The 16,720-nt window shown below is 38.9% G+C and overlaps 1 protein-coding gene across 1 annotated transcript in view; it reads left to right on the forward strand.

Moving 5' to 3' along the window:
- The window catches only part of FTO (FTO alpha-ketoglutarate dependent dioxygenase), a 259,706-nt gene that overhangs the window by 97,967 nt on the left and 145,019 nt on the right, over nt 1-16,720 (forward strand). Inside the window, exon 8 of the mRNA XM_040615246.1 lies at nt 16,510-16,634. Within this exon, the coding sequence (XP_040471180.1) occupies nt 16,510-16,634 (125 nt within the window). The remainder of the gene's footprint in view (nt 1-16,509; nt 16,635-16,720) is intronic.

Raw genomic sequence — 16,720 nt, forward strand, 5'->3', positions numbered from 1 at the left:
TTTTTGCCTTTATCTGCAAGTTACTATCTCTGGACAACTTTCTGCATCTCTCTTTTCATTTATCTCTGGAACGGAATGAACTGATTGAGAGTACTTTAGTACTAGACATTGGAAGGATTTGGTTTCTGGGAAGATGGCTATGTGGTCTGTGTGCCGTGGAGGGCCTTCATCAGCTTTATGGGGGCTGCTACAGCTGTGAAAAGGTTTTTATCACCTCCTCAGCTGCTTCCTCCTTTGCACCCGCTGAACGACAAACCTGTCTCCTGCGAGAATTTTCTTCACTTAAAACTGTTATTGTGTTAGTTTCATATTTGTCTGAAATTAACAGAATCTTCAAACTAAGTCTACCAATATTCAATAGTTATCTTCACTGTAATAGTCGTGTAAAATGTCAGTTCCAGCATCTTTCACCTTTGCTCTTCTGACTTCGGTGTTTGTGACACTCTACTTGCCAGTTTCCTCCTCTGATGATGTCCCCCCAGGTTAATGGTTGGTTGTTCAGACCCAAGCAACAGCCTTGTTCAACATGCAAAAGCGGAGAGTTTGCATTGAAACTTCCAGCTATTTTGCCTCAGGCCACCTGAGGGGACCATTAGTGTGTTTGGGTTTGCCCTCACCTGAGGATGTGGAAAGGAGCAGCTGTGTGACTGTGTTACAGCAAGATAATGGGATTTTAAGGATTTTAAGTGCAGGTCCTTTTGTCGTAGCGATGGGTGCTATATCAAGAGAGAGCAAGAAAAGCTGCACAGAAAGGTGCAGGGGGGATGGCAAAAAAATTTTGTGGAATTATAACAGATGTTATAATGGGAGTCCCTGATGCACAAGTTTTATGCTTTTTGTGTTGTAATTCTGAAAATTAATACTTTGTGTGTTCTATCAGGCTGTTGTGGGCATGTAGTGGCGAAATTACAGATAATAAATGACTACTCTTCCTACTGAAGCTATATAACCTCCTAGTTTTAGCACCACAAAGAAATGTAATTTAGTGGTTCTCTGTGCTATGGAGTTTAGTGCAAATATTTGAACTTTCCTGTGGCATAGGAAAGCTGGCATTTTAAGAAGTATTTCATAGTTACAGAGGTTACCATTGCAGCACTATGAGGATTTTGCAGTGCTTTGCTCGGTGGAACGCTAGCCTGCTTGTGGGGGAAAAACCGTCCAAAGCACATCCTAACCTCTGTTCTCTAGAGAAGTGCTCGTTATGACACAGCATTAAGGGGTATCAACCCGATATATTCTCAATTTCAGAAACAGGGAAAAAAACTAAATATAAAGCTATTCCCACTAGAAATGTTGTAAATCTTACAAAATATATAAGCTTTCCTTTTCAACATACATCAAAGGCGTAAAACTAGGGAGATTAAAATATGTTTTTAATCTTGGTTTGATGAGCAAAACTTTCACTGTAATATTTATTATGAGAGGCTCTACTTGTGTTGCCTCTTCCCTTTGTTCTGTTTATATATGACTTCCTTTCTTCCAAAAAAGTAGGAAGTATCGCTTTCACAAAGCCGAAGGATATTGCAATGGTTTGTTCATTTAAGCTGAATCGTAGGCCCACGTGGCAGACACAAACTTTTCTTTTATTGTCCTGGGTCCCAGAGGAAGGGCAATGCTTTCTGATGGCTTCCCATGAATGCCTTTCATTTGTGGAGGAGTTTCAGTGGCTTATGCTGACTGTACAAAGATCAAACAGGCAGGAAAATTGTGGTTTTGAGAAACTTAGCCAAGATCTTTGTCATGTTCTCAGAAGTTTTTCTTCTCTAACCCTATTAAGGACAGTATTAGGACAATTAGTTGTGGAGGCTGATGGAAAAAAGCTCATTCTATCATTTTGTCCTTAAAACTTAAGTATTTATTTAGTTATTAGAAAATTTGTAGGCCTGTTATAAAGAAAATACTAACCATAATTGCAGCCTGTCTTTATTGCATTTGGAATCGGCGGTATCCAAAATTAAGCTTAAAAAAATGTTGCGGCTGCTCGGCCCTGCAATTTGATCTATAGTGGGACACTGTGCCTGCGGAATTGTGCTGAAATCACACAGGTTTCTTGTTTTTTGCTTGGGCCCAGAGTTCTGTCAAACAAATTTGGTTGTGGCATTTGTTGACCTGTTGAAATCTCTTGTTTCAAGAACGATGACTGGTTTTTTTCTTAGGTTTTCTAAGCGTTCTTCAGGTTTTCCTTTTTGCTTAGCTGTTTGTAAGCTTAAGGATTGGGAAATGATGTGCAGACCACAACATCTTTTTAACTGCAGTGGTGGCATGTTTTGCCAGCAATACACAATTGTAATTGCGTTACCCGTATAAAACCTAATGTTTGTCATACAAATTCGGGTTTTGTTGAAGGTTTATTTTAATAAAACTAAAATGGCTTAAGTTTCTGAAGGAAAACACGTAGCATCTTTAGAGGTCAGACATAGCTGAAACTTGAACAGCTGTACAACATGCATCCTAGATTGTTTTTAATTGTCTTCCCTTTCTCTAACAGCAGTAATTCTTGTTTATATTGTCAAGAACCTTTCCACTGAGCACAAGCGCACCATACTTTAAGGTCACATGCTTAACCCCACTGCACGGTTACAATGTAAATGGGCCCCCTTTGTTTTCATTAATGTGTGAGGGGTGGGTGCAAGGCAAAGCTGTTCACAAGGCTTAAATAACTTATTGTAAAACTGTCTTAAAGAAAGCATATTTTGTCTCCATACCACAGTTGTTTAGCATTACTCTTGTGCATCCAACCGACAGCCAGTTTGGCAATGGATTTTTGTGTGTCATTTTGTTCTTTTGACCTGTGATACTTTTTTCTTTCTTTTTGAAACTGAGCTGATGGATTCACCTCAAATAATACAAAACATAGAAGCTTTTCCTCTTTCCCTTCCTGATATCCTAAACGTAGTAAACAAAACCGGAACTACTCTTTTCCACCCAAACCCCCTTACATAACAATTTACCAGTTGCTGTTCATGAGTTGATGTAGAAATTTAAAATCAAGACTTCGTAGAAATGTCAAAGTAGCATGCTCAGTGCCTTGAGTCAGTTTAATAATGAACAAAGTGTAGCCTTTTAAAGCGGTTCCAGGAGTTTTACCTAAGTCTTGTGCTTTTTTACCTGGAGTCATTGAAGTACGGAGGAGAAATACTGTTGAAATCTTACGAGTTACTTTGGTTTTGATTATCTAGCATTGGCCCTGAGTCCCAGGATTTTAGGTGATTTTAAACCCAGTGCTGATTGTTATCTGGGGCTGGCATCTGTGGTTGTGTTTGCAGGCCAAAAAAAGTTGGAATTTGTGCTTTTAAGTGCTGCACTGTGTCAAAAATTGAGCCTTTGGGGAGGTGGGGGGAGGATTTCTCCATTCTAGTTTGTTTGCTTTTTTTAATATTTGGTTATAATTTTGGACCATGAATACAATTTTGAGTCGTGTCTGGTTTTGAGACACATAGATTTGTACCAGCACATGAAAGAGTATATACGTGTGGCTGTGATCCATCCAGTGTGATGAATTTGATCCAAGAGAATTGTACGCAACGGTTTCTGTGCATGTACTGAATCTATAAGCACTGAATGAACGAGGCAAGGGGAAAATGTTATCTCTAGAAGGTGAAGCAATAATACATGCTTATTAAAGGAAAGCACTTCTGAATACAGCAAGTTGTAGCTTAGTAGGAATAGTAGTTTGGTGATTTTCAAACTGTTAATCAAGGTAGAAAATTGGGGTTTGTTTGCCAACTTCCAGTTGAGACAAAAGTTCTGACTTCCTTGAGGTGAGAGCTCTTCAGTTTGAACTTCAGTTGATAGTATTTGGTTGCTGTATTTTAAAAATGAAGTGTTGTGGCAACATGTTTTCACAAGTGATTATCAAAATATTTTTTTCCTCATAATTACTGCTATGCTCTTAGCCCTTGACAAAGATTTTTTTGTCTTGATTTTAGATCTCTTACAACTCATCGAAACTTTCTGCATTATTTTTCATAGGTGTTATAGAGCAACTTACTATATCAAGTGACATCTCCAGTATGAGAATAACTGATTGGAAGTCATAGCAGTTGAAACAGGGTGATATCTGCCAACCTTGAAAGAAGGTTATTTAATACTGAAGAGCATAATGTTCATTTGATATTAGAGTAGGTCTGTCAGTTAATAAACATTTAAGAAACGTTTTTGTGAAACAAAAAGTAAATGCGCTACTTATTTACAGTCTTAAATACTATATGACAAATACATCTTCCAGCATGCAGTCTTTGTTGTTGACAAATATGAAAAAACAGTAAAATATTTTTTAAAGGCAATCTGTATCCCAATGAAAATGGTTTAGCTTATTTTTTTCCTAAATGAATGTAAAGTTATCCCTAAAAACTGATTTGGTATATATAAAAAGATTGCATAATAACATCTTAAATGAAAATCTAAAAAGCAAGAACAAACCCGAAACCAACCACAAACTCCAGAATCCAAATACTGGAGAGTGAGAGAGACTAGGGTTTTTTCTATCAAATTACATTTTTTCCTCTGTAAGAGAAATATTTGTATATACCACATTAATAGTTTGGATGATTGTTGACATAGACTCTCTCTCTTCTGTCTGCATCTGAGTGCTGCGAGGTGTGATGTGCCCTATAGTGCCATGCCAAAGCAGAATGTGAAGTAGGTGGGCAGTAACATTAAATGGAGATTTAGAGCTGTAGTGTAGCTCGTCATGGTGTATCTTTAAGGGTAGAAGTTTTTGTATGGAGAACACGGGTCAAACGCTCCTCCACAAACTGCTCTTTTTCATTTCTGCAGCAAGCCAGGAGATTCTAAAGCATTTTTTAGGTAAGTGGAGAACATCTCCATTGCGGCATGTCCTCACTACAGGTCTGTTAAGGACGTTTGCCTAGTTTATGTTAATCCTTGACATTGCTTTAACTTTTGCTAGTGGATTAATTGATCCTTCTTGAATAGTGCAGAAGTGATTAGTCAGCCACCTTTGACCTCTCTCTTAAGTTGGACTTTGCAGCTGAACTTGAGAACCCGTATCTTATTTCACGCGCCTACAGAAAGAGATGTTAGTGAATGGTGAGGCAGGAGCTGTGAATGTCGCAGTGCAGCCTAACAGAATGTGTCATTACAGGGTGTCACAGAGTAACCATGTTTTCTGTTTTCCAAATTGTATTGTCATAATTTGTGAACACATCATGCAAATGTCATATTTGTTGAACCGCCGAATCTTCAGCATGTGACTTTTGTTTCAGAGAGTAATCATTGTGCACATATTCACAGTGATCTGTTGATCACACTGTTAGTTTTCTTTGTTAGGCATGTGACTCATTAGTGAAAGGTTATTTTTCCCTGATTGAATGCTGTGTCATTAGTGAAAATTGTCTATATTTTTGATATAGTGATGTTTTCAAGTAGTTGGCTATTCAAGCTTTAAATTCTTTCTCAAGTATCCATCTATAGACACTTGGAAGTTCATGAGAAATGAATGTGACTAATTGACAACATTTAGAACTTGTTTAAACTCTAAATAAAAATATTTCCAGAAGATGATTTTTTGTAATGCATTAGTAGGTGACAGGAAGTAAGCTTTAAAATTGTCTTAACTGATTTATTTTGCTCTTCTGTGATCTTTCCTTGTGTGTACGTTTAATTGTTGGGTTAATGAGTTGATAATCTTCCTTTTAAGATTAAAAAATGATCTTTTTATTTTCTTCCTCCTGAGGAGATAAACTAATTACTGAGAGCTTTGTTGCTCCCTTCCCGAGAGTGTGAAACAGTGCAAAAATCCTTCCTCAAAATCAGAATGAAGTGGAAACAAACACATATGGGGTATCAGGGAACACTGATGGAAGAAAAGTGGTGCTTCGATAGCACAGACTATTAACATGTTGGTATTTGTCATATCTGTAGAGCCAAACCATGGGAACTTTTACTGGAACACAACACTTATCAAAGTAGAATAGTCAGTAATTGGCTACAGTTTGCGTTAACAGGTTTGTAAAGCGTAGGTTTTACAGACACGTTGCATGCAGAACAATAAACAGCCAGGAATGTTAGTGTTCCTGGCATGACGGCGATAGGCAACGGAGTGTCTCAGGAGGACGAGAACCTCTGTGGGAGTGACTGGTCCGCAGCAGGGTCGGGTCTGCCCGCGTGGACCAGGGATTAGTGCTCCAGCTCCATGGTGGCATACTGCAAGTGAGCAGGACGTGAGCAAACCTGTGACTGCGGGGGTGTTGTACCCTGGTCTGTGTGTGTCTGTGTAAAGCATGTATGGGTGTACACATACAAGATTAGGCAGAGTTTACTTTGGGTTTAATTTTCTTTAAATTAGGAGGAGATGGTTTGGGGTTTTTTTTATTTTGGGGAAAAAAAGTATAGGTTTCTTGAGCCTACAGGTTGATAAGTTTAATCAGACATATTAATTATGATGAAGCATAGCCTTATTTATCACTGCAGGTGTACCTGGACTACTGATTTAATTTTGCAGTTATCTCTTTTCTTGTCAGATTTGTGTTGTCTATATATACTAGTAAGGTATGTTCACCTTTATCACTCTTAACGGGAAATTAGTGTCCATATAGAGGTGGCACGTATGTATTACAGGATTATGTAGCTTTATGTTCTAATAAATCAGGGTGACATGCAAAACTTTGTTCCTAAACATGCTCTGAATGCAAGAGAATTAAAAAGAAGTCGCTCCTGCCCTCCCAGGAGGAATCTGTTTACTGTACGTACTGCATCTGAAATAGTGACTACGTATTTTGGGTGACTGTTGGATGAGAATGAAATTATTAAACTTCTCTGTACGTTTTCTTTGTCAGTCCCCCATTTTTTTACTTTGCTGGTATATTGCCTTTGTTTGTACATTTTACACTGCACACCCTCAGTGGCAGGTCATCACCATTTGCAAGCCTGCACACAAAGTACCTAGCACAGGTTTTGATATAAAAATGCAATTCCACGCTGTAACAAGGCTGGAGGAGGATAAGGCACTGAAACTGGATTGTGTAATTTTCAGTTGAGTAACAAGGATCATAGCTTGCAAAAAAGTGTGTTTCCAGGTCTTGGATAATTAACACCTAGCAAAGGGTGGTGGTGTCCCTCTTGCTGCTTGACAATGTCATATTTCCCATACATTAAATACATATAGGGTATCAGCTTCTGTTTTGGTTTTATTTCCTATGCTCTTCCCAGGAGTGTGCTCTAAATTATTTTTCTGTCCCTTCTGCCATGACAGCTAGTATTACTACTGCACTTACACGATTAGGAGTTTTAAACCTTCATAACGATGTGCTGTGGTGTCGCTGGGGGTCATGAAGCCCTGACTTGAGCCAAATGTGACAAAACTTCAGTTCTGAAACAACGTGGTGAGAGTCCCATTCTCACAGGGATAGCCACAGACCGAGTGTGTTTAGTGCTGTGAGGACCATAAAGGCATTGAAACCCTTATGCCATTTGAAGATACGATTCAGCTGTGTGTGGTTATCTTGCATATGTACTGAATTGCTGTTCTGCTATGGCATGCTTCTTAGATGAAGCATGCCCACAGGCACTTCTGGACAAGTGGCTTGCTATTCCACTTGATTGTGGCTTGCAGCTTCTTCGTTCTGCAACGTTTAACCCATTCTGGTAACTTGGCTTTCTGTGTTTTAAATTATTGCAGTAAACTTAATGGCATCGGGAACATGTCCCAAATTTTTGCGCAAGTGTATTTTTGCTAAACGTTGTGCTAGAAAGTGTTGTAGCGAAGGCAGAAAGTGGCTTGATGCCATCAGGTAGTGGCTTCAGTAATGGGGGGAAAATGTTGGTGTTCTAGGCTTTTCCATACGATATAGATACTAAGATGTGCTGTTCAAGGAAATCCGCAGTGTGACATGTAATTAAACACTAAGAGACAGCTGCAAATAAAAATGTGATAATGAATTCAGAAGCTAGCACTCACTATTTTCCATCTTTTTTCATGGTTTGGGTATGTTTAAAAACAATTTTCCGTGTGACCAGTAATACTAAGTTCAGTGATTCCAGTGTGCGTTTTGAGTGCTACAAGGACCGGTGGCTAGTTTGGAGATTTGGGTACAAGTTTGCATCTGTAAATATTTTAGAAGAACCTTGTATATGTAGCTCAGCGTATTAGGGGTTCGGTATAAATTGGATGAGTCAAAGCAAAGCCTTGCTTACGTGGAGAGTTATTTCATAAGAATCATTAAGGTTATATGAGTATTCAATTCAAACTAGAGCTCATGTCAGTGTTTGTGAGATGGCATTACCTGCTTCTGGCTTTGAAGCCCATCGTTTTTTCCTCTCCTCCCTGCCTTCCTAAATTATTCATAAAAGCTGATCATTTTAATTTTGATATGCTAAGAAAATTATAGGGTATTCTTGAGTTCTTGTGAACGCATAAGATCATTTGTTGTAAGATTCTTCAGTGCTTATTAGAACTGCGCATAATTGTTAATGATGAAATTTCTGTCTGCTGGCTGAGTGACCGTGCGCAGGTTGTACTCGGCACGATTCGGTATCACAGAATGTAAGCTGTCTAGAGTGCACATTAGTGAAGTGAGTCTTGTATTGCATCTTAGTTCAACTGATTTCAGCAATAGTAAATAACCACTGAAGCATACACTGCTGTGCAGTCCTTCAGAACTTAAGTGTTCAGCATAACTACTGTTTGCATGTGACCAAAATGGGAAAAGGGAGGTGTATACAAAGGAGTGAATTATAACAAAGAACACTTTCTGCTTCAGTTCTTGTTCAGAAAACATATGTTCAGCCATGCAGGCAACAGTTGGGGTAAAGACACACTGTAGGTTTGGAAACAAAAGGCATGTTCTTTTCTTGCATTCACAATGTTTTCAAACATATTCACTTGTTAGGGACTAGCCTGTCAGCTGGATCTTCTTGCAAGCGTGATTTCTTTTTCCCGACTTCTTTCAAAAGCTTTTTCCCCCACAATGTTTTACACTTCATATAATCCACTGTGCATGGTAGGCCTGCCTCAGCCTTTGTGCTATTGATGGTTCAGAGGTGGAGGGGCCATGCTCTGGGAGAATGTGGCTAAAGGGTAACCTTTTGCTCACCCATACATCTGAAGATGCTAAGCCACTCTTATCCCAAATATCTTGAGTGGTTTGGTTGCTCTTTCTTGATAAGATGGGTTACACTTCACCTTTAGAACATTGTCAAACAGATTAACGAGCAAAAATACTTCGGACAGTGTTGGTCTTTATACTTTTTTTTTTTTTCCTATGTAACCAAATACCGAAAATCTTTTGGAGACCTATCATAACTGCATTGAGTCATTCAATAAAAAAAGATATTATTTTTTTTTCCACTGGAAATTCATTGAGTTTTGGCATACCAGAGTAACCTAAAATTACATGGTCGTTACTTCTGTTTGGATTCCTTTTTCCTAAATATATGGTACAAGACCCTAGTATAAATCCGCTTATATAGGCATAAAGGTAGTGGCTATTTCTGAATAAGCTCTACCTGGTTTATTTATGACCTTTAAACTCATATAGCTAGAAAATGTACTGCTTGAGCTCCACGGGTATAGCTAAATTGTACAACTTTCTAGCATAGGCAAGACGTGAAGTTTCTTTGGAAATGTCTAAGTGATCTACTCTCTGTAGGTTTTTCTAGGTCGAACGACTCATCTATCAAGTCAGGTATTCATCCTTTGTTGTCAGCAGTGAATACCTCAAAGACAGGCAGGGCTCCCTACATTTTAATGCGTGTAGGCTTTTATATAGAGCTTCAGCATATGTCTAACTTTAAGCATTCTGCTCTATAATTGGGTTATGTACTTGCTTAGTTTAGATGTGCACCACTGAATATAATGGTGGGGGAGAAGATATAATCTCTGTGACAAAGATTTTACACCAGCACTTTGAGCCGCCATTTATTTTACCTTTAAAAAAAATACAAAAATGTTGTGCCTTTCATAAAATTCTCTTCATATTTTATTTAAATACAGAGATAATATTTGACTGTGACGAGCTGTTTTAATGTTGGAAGTGCTCTATCAATAACCAGAATGGTCACGGAGTTTTATGCTGTCTTGTGGATTATTCATGTATTCTGTTGGAGTATTAATAGCGTTTAGCTGAATTCAGCAGCCTGAGAGATTGCTGCTGATGAGTGTCCAGTGATTAGGATTTCCCACATAAGACCTTGAGGATCATTTAGACAACTAGAAAATCCAGACAAGAAAAGTCCATGTAAATATTTTCTAACGGAAGGTGCCAGCAAATACATCCTTGCCAACATATGTCAAAGCTGCCAGAAGATCTGTGAGGATGGGGATTAACTTTTTAGCACTGTCATCTTAAGGGCCTTGACAGGGAAACATTATTTAAATGTTTCTCTTTGACTGCATATGACTGAAAAGATGTTAACGGTAGATAAAACTAATATAAAGCAGTTAATGATACTGACATCTATTCCAAGTCTGCACCTTTTTCTTTTCATTGAGCTCTGTGTCAGACATCCTTGAGAATACTGCAGCTTTGAAATAAATTGTCCTTCCTTCTCAAATGAAATTTGATGATTTGTCTCCAGTCTGATAAAATAAAGCATGAGCAAGTATATTGCTTCTTTTTGGGAATTTTTTGTTCTGTTTTATAGGCTCTTTAAAAGTAAATTATGTTTTAGATGTTGCAGTGACTTCTCTGACTCTCAGGAAGAAAACAGTTAATAACAATTTCTTTCCTCTCGGTTCCCACGAGCCTACCTTTGTTGTACAGTTTGCATATAACAGCTAGTAAGAGTAGAATGTACAGAACCTTAAACAAATCTATTAGGATCACTATGGCAAGAAACTGGGGAAAATGGCAGGAAAAACGAACAATGATTTTGTAAACCCTCCAAAGGTCAGAAAAAGGCTTTCAGTAAGTATGCAGAGGCTAGAAATCAAATCCCATTTCCTATCATAAGAAACCAGTTGTTTTAGCAGCAGTGGTTAATGTACTGTATGTGAAAGATTTAAGACTAGTTGGAAAGCTTTGCTTCTGTTTTATTAGGCTGCTATTGAAAAGCCAACAGCATAACTTCAACTAGGTGCTTTGAGATTTCTTAATGGGCTGTCAAGGGCAAGACACCAGGTCTGTGCTATACTAGCTCTTTCCTGTACATTAAAACAACAGGGGCCAAATGATCATATACAGAAGTATGAATTACTTGATGCTTTCTCTGTTCCATATGGTCAGCCATGTCTTTGGCAATTAATCATGTACAGAATCAGTTGAGTGCTCTCTGAAGCATTGAAGTCAACATTTAGTTGTACCTGTGCCAGTGGGGGCAGTGGGGGTTGCGAGCGTAAAATAGCAGGATGAAGAGCTGCTGGCGCCGAAGCCAGAGCAGCTGGCTTCTATAAACAACACTTTTTTTCCTCTTTACCCTTTTTTTTTTCCTTTCTTTCTTTCTTTGACAAACATGAGCCATTTTTCAATATCATCCAAAACATGAGGGTTGCTGAGTGAAACTGTGATATCTGGCATAATGGATTAATAAACAAAAGGCACAGGAGTGGGTTTAATGTGCCCAAATTACTGGGTGATAACTTAAACCTTACTGCCTGCTTCCATCGTATCAATTAAAATGGGTGCATTTGCTCATATGTTACGTAAAAATTTTAAAAGTAAAGAAGAAATGAGCAGTGGTTTGTAAGCAATTGCTAGCTTTTTTATCACACAGAAGTTATGACATGTTAAATTAACATGGCTTAATAGATTTCAGGCCCTGTTTTTCCCCCCCTTCTCTAAAAGACACAGTGTTCCAGTTTTACAGAATTTCATCAGGACGCCTTTTGTGCTAAAAGCAAAATAAAGTCACCGACATAACAAGGAAGGTGCAGAACAACATTTAAAATTTTAGCTCTGCTAAAAGATTTTACACTTCATGTTTTTCCTCTCTGTATTAGCTATTGATTATTGAGAGATGACTGCTATATTAAAGTAGAAGTGGTTAGTAAAGATTCAGAAGCTTATCCTATTTAAACTGGTGGTGAGTAAATTAAATCTTTAACTCAGAGTGAAAAATCTGATTTGTTGACCCAATAAAGTGGGACCAAGAGACAAACTGTCCCAAGTGCCACTTTAGTTCAGACTGAAGGCTAATTTGTTTGACAGAATACTAGGCTTCACGTCTCCAGCTATACAGTGTTTGTAACCTTAAGTCTGGCTCCTCGAGAGGTCTGTGTTGAAGGAAGGGAAATCTAGTTTTAAAAGACTAAAAATGTACCAGTGTGGGTTTTGGAGTGTTTAGAGGTTGCTGTTTGGTTTGGGTTTCTGGTTTTTAGGTGGGTTTTTTTCTTGTTCATAAGCATGTCACCCAGGATACACACAGTTAAGCAGGGTAGCAGCCCATTGATGTTGAAACGTAGTTTCTTCTGCTGTGTATTTAAGAAAAAAAAATATCTATTGTAATCCTGTAACGATACTTAGGTTAGCTCTGTTCAGTCTCATAAGAGGTTTTGGGTGTGTGTCCTGGGTGAAGAGTAAGACTTGGTTATAACACTTGCTATTCAGTCCTGTGTCGCTGGTGCATTTTGTCCGTGGGAATAAGAGGAATATGATGTTGGTCTCTTAAAATCTTACTGTAGCACCTTTTTCTTACATACTAAGAGGAGATGTTTCAATGGCTGTTGCTTGATATGTCAGTAAAGCACTAGATTTAGTTCTGCCGCTGTACCAGCAGGAGAGTAAAGGCTCTAATTACCTAAATACTATCTTTAACATAGAAGGCTGGATTGGAATCTGAGATAGATATATATATTTATATATATATGCATAAATGGGTTTGGGTTTTTTTGAGAGGCAGATTGTGTGTGTGTTTTTAAGACCACGCCATTTGGGATTTACACGGAGATGCCATAAATACAGTAATAGATCTGTAAAGAGCACAGGGAAAGATTACTGCAAATATGAATAGTACTACTTATTAAAGAGACATGCTAAAGAGACAAGAAGCTGCTTCCCTCAAGTGATAAGCAGTTTGTGTAATCTTGTTGCTTAGGTTGTCCAGGATACGTTTTTGCCAGCTCAGGAAGCAGAAGAAAGAAAGTTTCAACAATTTGTAAACATTACCACCCTCAAGAATCTCTGTGAACACTAGGATGAGATAAGACAGGCTGTAGGGCTGGTTACGTGTTTATTTATTCTACTGTCCTGTGGTCCCAAGTGTGCTGGAAAACACCGAGTCCGTGGTGAGTCCAGCTCAGCGATGTGAAGGCTTCACTCAGCAGTGGGCGAAGGGGGCCCCTGCAGACAATTATCTGTCATTAAAGAACATTAAAAGAATTGAGACACAAGATCGGATTTTCTTTGATGGGATGTGCGGCTATAGTGATGTTCAAAAGAAGGTCATTCCTGCCCTTTAGAGCAGGGGTGGTATTGGCTGAGTTTCTGATGGATTTTTATCAGTGTTGATGTGAGGAAATGGCTTTCCCAGCTGATAACATCTTTGACCGAGTTTCTTGAACCCTTGACCTTTATCAGTCAAGTTATATATCGAATCCCCTTGTTAAAAATAAATCCCAAAACAAGTTGCATGGAAAACAAAACTTTCCAAGGAATACGTTTTGCAGTATTATTTTACCCATATCGCTGCTTTATTTGTTACAATTTGGCATTTTTATTGAGAGGATAAGAATAGCGAGTTATTAAGAAATGCCTCTGCAAAAGCTACATATCAAACCCTGCCCTCGTGTTCCGGGTAACCTTACTGTCCTCAGCACCCTTAGAAAACAAGTAAATCAGTTCAATTGCTATGTATTGTAGTTGTATGTGGTTTAGTAGTACTATTTCACCCTCCAGGTAGTTGCAGCAGTACTCACAGGGCTCAGTAAAGAAGTGTTTATGATATCGGTCCCAAACTATGAGTTTGAGTCGAACTGCGTCCGTCACCACAGAACTGACAGGTGTTAACAGAAGGCTGGAGCCGTGTAGTTGTTCTCTCAGTAAAAGTTAAATTATGTTCAATTGCAGAATTATGATGTTTCTGTAGGTGGAGGGGGCTTCAGGCAGTAGAACTCAGCACCAGAGCTGCAATTTGGCCAGGCCATCGGGGTTCGTACAGAAGCGCGATGTGATTGTAAATACTTGGAGAAGTGCTCACCCATCTTCTCTGACTGATACTACTCTAATCACATCACCTTTTCATTAGATTTTAACTGAAAATGCTTCAGGAGTCTCAGTTCTCCGCGCTGTATGCTTTGGGAATCACTTATTTAGGAGGATCTTGATATTTGTTGCCCGCAAATGACCATCCTGTGAGCTGCGTGAGGCGTAGCGTCATTGCACTTGGGGCTTTTCTGCAGTCTTGAAGAGAAGTAGACTTCTACATCGTCACCAGTGGGTTTATCTATCCCACTGTGATTAATAAGGCCGCATGAGGATTCTGAAAAGGAAATCTTGGTGTACAGTGATCTAGCTGAGGTCTGACCGCCCTATAATACAGAGATACACTTCAGTTACTTGACACACGTGTCAAGCCTCGTGTCTGGTAAATATGAAACTTAAAGCCTAAATGGGTATATTTATTCTGAATGACAAAGACTGTTAATTTACATCAATTAAAGAATGTGCATCTCTACATTATGTGAGAATGTTCTCTCACAGGCTGAAGTCCTCTGTCAAATACTGCTTTAAACTGTGCAGCTGCTGGAAGTGGGGCTGTAAGATCAGGATTGTTGAGGTTGGCGGATATTAGAGCTTGTGGAAAAGATGTTATAGGTCAGCGTAAGGGAAACCATGTCAGGGAATCCTTATCTGAAAATGCTCTCTGGCTTTTTGTTTGCTTTGTAATGTCAAAGCAGGGTCAAGAATGTGATCTGTATAGACAGTTTTGAATGCTTTGGTTTTTTACAAGAAAATGTTCTTTTTGATGTGTAAGTCCCATATGATGGGGTAATACCTTTTGGTAGGGCAACTGATAGATCTGGGAGGAGGGGAGGAAGATGCTTTTTGCTGTTTGTAATCTGATGTTGGTGCAATAGAAGTATTTTCTGACTCTATGAACCCTGTCATGCTTGTCTCTTGGAACCACCATGGCAGTAGCAATGTTACTGCAACTTTACATAGCTTTAGTAGTGTACAATCTGCATATTATTGGGTGTTGTGGGGGGAAAGATACACACCCCACCTGTCAGACCAAGGACAGATCTTCCCCTTTTAACAAACTGAACATAACAACCACCATTTATCTGGCAGAATTCCCAGAAGAATTTTTGTGGGTGTACATTTGGGCAGGGCAGATGTAACGTGTATGCAATGTTGCGGAGGAGGCGATTCGTTGTGTCGTTCCTGTAAGAGAGGCCATGCTGGGAGTAGGCAGTGCAGTTCTTGGTGATGTCTGAGATGAGCTTTCAAACTCATTTCTACAATTGCTCGGGTTAGAAACATATTTTTGCCTCCTTTACTGTGAAAAAACTAGGTTTGTGCAAGCATTCTGTCTATTCAGTCATCCTTCCGGAAACCATTTAAATGCTTTGATATGTTTGCAGAACATGTGACTGAAGGTTAGAATAGCAAAAATAATTAAGCGAATATCAGTGGCTGATTAAGGCGAGAAAGGCAAATATCTTCACTGAAGGAAAAGGCTTGCAGCGTCCACTCTAGATCTCTGTTGTGGTCGCGCTGCTGCGCATCACAGCACCCCGTGGGCACCGCTTGACCTGTGCTTTAGTAGCGTCAACATCTGCATGTGCCGTGTCTTTTCCAAGTTGGCAGACGTGGGGAAGCATAGGAGAAAGGAGAGGAGAAAACGGTGGGTGAGTTAGTAGTTGAAGGTGAAGATAGAGGGAGGGGGTTGGAGTTAGCTTGCCGGGTGAATAAAGGACAAAAAAATCATCTGCAGTCTCATTACATCAGCATTAACTGTCGACGCAATGTTTCAGTTGTGGAAGGCCAGTAGCTTTTGCTCTGCGGAGACTGAGTATCATCCTACTCCACAGATGACCTAAATCCATTGTGTGGATATATATCTGTTATTTATTCCATAAATGCAAACAAGGTAGTTTTACTACTTGTTTACTTGAAATATTTCACAATAAAGGGAACGGGGGGACGTTATCAGAAATTCTTTTCAGAAGACAGAATAAAAACAAGCATTTTCTTCTTTAGCTCCAAGGAACTTCTTTAGCACCAAGGATCAAAGGGAAGGGGCAAACCCCCCCAAATGAATGCTGTGTTAAGGGAAACATTTTGGGTATGATTTGATTCAAGTAAATATTTAGAAAACAAGAGTATTATGTCTCAAGGCAATGAGAGCTAGGACGCACAATGCCTTGTTGTGTTACTTAAGGCAATGAGATTTTAAGGTTTACCTTATGTGCCATGTATATTGATTAAATACCAAATATATGGTGGCCATTTCTAACCATCATTTACTGTATTGATTTGTCAGCAGTGGAACTGTAATAAAAAAACCTATTGATTTACTGTCCTTATTTGCTTATGGGTTTTTTATTAATTTTACACATTGTTTCCTATTTCTAGATTATAATTTTTATGTGTTTTTTTTCCCTTTAAGACAAGCCTGGTCCTCTCTGAAGTTGGAAAAGAGGAACAAATTGATGAACAAAGGAATGAAACCATCAGCTGCTTCTTGCTGGTTCTTACTGAGCGACAAAAGCTGCGTAAAGAATGGACAGCAAGGTGAGATATTTTTGAAAAATACTAAGAAAACAAAATTAGAAACAATTATCTCAACTATACACTTTTAAATCCCCTGGGTGGGGAGG

The sequence above is a fragment of the Falco naumanni genome, chromosome 15 (assembly GCF_017639655.2).
Source record: "Falco naumanni isolate bFalNau1 chromosome 15, bFalNau1.pat, whole genome shotgun sequence".
Classification (NCBI taxonomy): Eukaryota; Metazoa; Chordata; class Aves; order Falconiformes; family Falconidae; genus Falco; species Falco naumanni.